Raw genomic sequence first — 5000 nt, forward strand, 5'->3', positions numbered from 1 at the left:
AGCCCCAACCCTAACCCTAACCCTAACTCTAACCCTAACCCTAACCCTAACCCTAAAGGCCCATTCACACCAAGAACGATAACGATAACTATAACCATAACGATAAAAGCGTTCACACTGAACAACGATAAACAAAGTCTCTCATTGTGTTAATAAATGTGAGGGCTAAAATTCGATGGGTTCTGATTGGCTATTAGCATTTTATCGTTGTGAAAATCGTTCTGAAAGTGATTCCCAACGATATCGTTCTTCATGTCGTTATCGTTATAGTTTATGTGTGAACGTTGTCATTCATATTAACGAGAACGATATTTATTTATAGTTATCGTTATCGTTATCGTTTTTGGTGTGAATGGGCCTTAACCCTAACCCTAACCCTGATGAGTGACCCCCCCATCACCCCCCCCCCCCCTCCCCATCCTGGCAAGACGTGGCCTTACCATCTGTTGTGCAGCTTCCTTCAGGTGGGGTCTTCATCTGGTATAGGATGGGGGGGCTGTTGGACTCAGATCCATCCTCCTCCTCATCTTCCTCATTTTCTGTCCGCCCTGCTACACACACAGCCTTGTCGTGATTGTGAAACAGCCCTGGTTGGATAGTAACTGCCCTGCGGCTGGTTCTGCCCCACCCTGGGGCAACAAGCCCAGGTGCAGGACATGGGCAACACACAGCTCTCATTGGATCATTGGAGTACAGACCGTGCTAACATTTACACACACAAACGCGTTACACACACACACACACACACACACACACATATTTATATACACCTTCCCCACACACACACACACACGCACGCACGCACGCACGCACGCACACACACACATACATACACACACACACACACACACACACACACACACACACACACACACACACACACATTTTAGAGGGCATTCTCAACATACCCCATTGCTTTAATGTGATTCTGACAGATAGTATCAGGAGAGAATCAGGGTGAAGTATGCAATATAATTCATCAATCGAATTCTGCTTCATTCCTAATCTGTACTGGCAAGTCCCACAGGATTAGTCTAACACCACTTATCTAGACTGGTCAAATACTATTTCAAACACTGATCTCTGACACATCAGACATCACAGACAGGAACAGGGAGATCTGGAGAGATTAACAACAGTAAGGTTTGTGTGTGTGTGTGTGTGCATGTGTGTGTGTGTGTGTGTGGGGGGGGGGGGGGTGGTGGGCAGGTGTGTTACCATTCTGTGAGGTGGGGTGGTTCTCGGCCTCCAGGTAGAGCTGGGAGAAGACGGGTCGGGGGACAACGGTGTTGGAGCGCAGGGACGCCTCGATAGAGCTGTGCAGCACCTCCTCAAACCGAGTGGTCCGCAGCTGCCCAGCATACGAGTTGCCCATGTCCTGAGGGAGACACAGACAGAAGGGGAGTAGGACAGGGAGCCTATCCTTCCTTCACAAGCTTCAGCAACGAGCATACCTCTAGGCATACGGCTATGCTGTACGGTTATGCGGTCGTGCGTATCCACATGTGTATCTCCCATCTTCTGGATCGGCGTTGTGCTACACAACCACTTTCGTACAAGCATTACGCAAGATCCGTACGGACACAAAATTTGACTGCAGCACGGAAAAGGCGTACGGACTGGACGTATGATGAATTTTGCGTCATCCGTTCAGTGCGTAGCCGGCATCTGTAGAAGTATACTAGGGTCAGCAGGACTCAGGAGATGCACCAAACTCACAGAGGGAGGCTGTGCTGTGGGATTTTTTTTTTTTTTAAATGACATTTCATTTATAATTTCTTTACATGTTTTGCACATGTTAAACTAAGGCACCTTGGAAGCTGCATAAGTTTGGTTTGTCTTGTAGCCTACAGTGCTTATCAGGCATCACAATTTACTACACCATATCAAAACATAAAAACTCCATAATCTCTGAGCAAACCCGTTGAACTGCGTGTCCCTTTCTATTTTCACGTATGGTCTGTGAGACATCTTTTGATACATTTGGATTTCCAATTCAACACCTCCAGAAAATTATTCGCTGCACTTTTAACAGTTTGACATTAATGGAGATGTAAAGCAAACACACGCAAGAGAAAGAGAAGGAGGAAAAGAGACAAGAGGGGAAGAGGAAGAGCGATAGACAGAGAGAGAGAGAGAGAGAGAGAGAGAGAGAGAAACAGAGAGAGGATGAGAAGCAAAGAGGGGAAGGACCACCCACTGGGTAATAACAGGATGAGCTTTTTTGACCAGGGGACTTGAAAGAGCTCTGCAACACCTTCCCTTCAAACAGCACAAAAAGCTACAGTGACAACAACATCAAACAGAAGCAGCACATATACATAACATTGTTATTACAAACATATTAATTATGGAAGTCAGTGTGTAACTACTGATAGTTATGTGCAGCACATGATAAGAAGTGTATGAAGAATGCGTCTGTGTCGGTATGAGTAGGCTAAGGGAAACGGTAAAGGGAGCATTAGTGTGAATTTGATTTCCTACAAAATGCCGTTGAAACTAGGCTTGGAAGAATAGGTAGTGGAAGAATCGCTGCATGCTATTGCAGTCACACAGTAATACGACAACGCCAGTGACCCGAGACGGCTGATCCAGCCAGTCTGTTTTAATGCGATCTTTGGGACCCAAACAAACACACACACACACACACACACACAAACAGAGCGGCAGGGGAGGATATGAGAGAGTGAGCGCGCGACAGAGAGAGAGAGAGAGAGAGAGAGAGAGAGAGAGAGAACATTTAATGAATGACAGACGGAAAGCGGGGAGTAGTGCAATATCATCTCCGGTTTTAGCTAATAGCCCTCCCTGATAAAGCTTCTTCTATGACAAGGTCGGGGCTTGGAGCAGAAGCCCTGGATTCTTAGAGTGTCCAATTTGCAGCCTCATAAACTAATCTGATCCAATGTCAGGTCGCCCCAACCTAGACGGCTTACTCACCGCCTGGCTTCCCCCACGGTAAACAAAAGTTTATGGCAGGCTGCCGCTTCGCTGTGCGGCGCTCAACTTCGAGTCGAGTGCTCCAGCGGAGTGAAGATAGCCATGTTTCCAGCTCAATCAGCTGAACTATCGCACCTCTCAGTCACACATTACCGTCGCGTTTTACTCCTCATGAAACGGAGAGGCTCTGGCGCGAGCCCATGTCACCTCCCGGCGTCATAATCTCTCATTAGTAAATCATGAAAGCGCTGGAACATGACATCCATTCCCGATGCGCAGACCTCCTGCATAAGCACACACAGTATTGCTGCTCATTGGAAAACTGAGTTGTCTGTAAAACTCAAAATTACCATGTTTTCATTAAATGCGGATGAGGCAACACATGGAAATATGAACAATATCTAGACTGTTCTGATTCGATACTTTGATGAGGAAATGTGAAGTCTTGCAAACTTGATTTTATAGATTTTACTTGGTGTTGAATTGCATATTAACACGAAAAAAAGTCTCCCCTTTAAACACTTTTGGCCTGAAGTAATTAAATAAGAGTTTAAGAGTTATTGCTGCAGTAGAAAAGAACAGCAATGGCTAATCAGCAATGGTAAGGGATGGTATTGAAATATTGTTTTGTTCATCAGGAAAACTCAATCTCAATGAAGAACACTCTCAATTCGCCTTATTCACATGGCGGCCATTGGCGGCTAAAACGAGGCTACAGGGTACACACAAACCATAGGATTGTTATGTTCTATGCATTCACCTGTAGGTGGCATTAATTATATAGTAACTTAAGAGTACCCTGTAGCCTCGTTTTGGTGTTTATTTGGTGCTTTACTTTGCTGTTTGCATCTTTTTGTACATTAAAAACCAATAGGTTGCGACCGCAAAAGGGGTGCTATCTCTATAGGTAGATATGAACAACGTATGACTTATGGCCTGAAAAACGTTCAGTCAAACGATTTTTTCACTTTAATCCCTGAAATCAACTAGGTTCTATTCCGTGTAAATTTGTCCATGAAGTGGGACATTTAGTCACGTTACTACTGCTGTCATGTTCATAATGGCATGTTCAAACACTTGTAAATAGTAATTATTTGAGGTTTAATCTTACCTTTAATATTATTTATTCTATCCGAATGGGTGCGATTTAGGTATTAAATTTAATCTGAAGTGGTATTAAAAAGGTCTTAAAAAGTCTTAAATTTAGGTCTGACAATTCAACCCTGTATTGATTCCATCCTAGAGGCAAAATGTAAAAAAAAAATGTGTTTGTGCACATTTTACATTTATTTGACAATCTACACATTTGCTCTCTTTCTGTCTCTCTCTCTCACACACACACACACTGCTAGAGGTGGTGGATCAGCTTATGAATTAAAATGAGGAGGTGGGTGTGCGCCCTGACCTCTCAAATCCCTGCTCCTTAATCTCGGGTCTTAAACTGGCTGGCCCATATGTCATATGCTGAGGCAGAAGGACACTCCGTGGCCCCTGATGCTACCCTCGGTCTAGACTCAAACTGAAAGACCCTACTGCAAAACATTCCTCAAGGCAGGCTTCAAACACACACACACACACATCTCACTCATCTTTTTCCCCACAAAAAGTCATCAAAATGAGCAACCTAGTCGCAGAGTGACGGTACAAAGGTAGGCTACTTGTTTCAGTGGGAAGAGATTTTTTATAATGTAACCAGAGTCATGCTTTGAGAAGATTATCATTATTAATGGCAGTAGCATGCAGGCCAATAAGAATAAAAGTAGTAAACAGTAGCTAGTGGTACGGGGGCAGAGAGGTGTTCTTCCTCCTCCTCTTCCTCCTCCTCTGTGTTTCCCTCCATTGAGAAAGAGACGGTGGCTTTCCTTTGAGTGTGGATCTCTCCTCAGGGGACCAAGCTGGCCATTGTGTCACTTTATGACCTCTCTCTGTCTCCTTTCTCTTCCTCTCTCTCTATCTCTCTTTCTCTCTCTATCCCTGTCTCGCTAGTTTTCAATACCACCTCTCATTCCCGGTGGATCTCTCTTTCTCCCTCATCCCTTCGAGACATTCTTCACACCACG

At 44.6% G+C, this 5000-nt stretch overlaps 1 protein-coding gene across 5 annotated transcripts in view; it reads right to left on the reverse strand.

Moving 5' to 3' along the window:
- Nucleotides 1-5000, reverse strand: part of greb1 (growth regulating estrogen receptor binding 1) — a 51544-nt gene that overhangs the window by 40949 nt on the left and 5595 nt on the right. The window contains exons 1-3 of one of the 5 annotated variants that reach the window (XM_042072821.1): nucleotides 2941-3108; nucleotides 1219-1378; nucleotides 441-548 (exon numbers count right to left, since the gene is read on the reverse strand). In XM_042072821.1, the coding sequence (XP_041928755.1) occupies nucleotides 441-548; nucleotides 1219-1375 (265 nt within the window). In that variant the 5' untranslated portion in view covers nucleotides 1376-1378; nucleotides 2941-3108. Of the gene's footprint in view, nucleotides 1-440; nucleotides 552-1218; nucleotides 1379-2940; nucleotides 3109-5000 lie in introns of those variants that run through there. The other 4 variants (XM_042072822.1, XM_042072819.1, XM_042072820.1 and 1 more) reach the window with 4 other exon arrangements.

This window comes from Alosa sapidissima, chromosome 19 (assembly GCF_018492685.1).
Source record: "Alosa sapidissima isolate fAloSap1 chromosome 19, fAloSap1.pri, whole genome shotgun sequence".
Lineage (NCBI taxonomy): Eukaryota > Metazoa > Chordata > Actinopteri > Clupeiformes > Clupeidae > Alosa > Alosa sapidissima.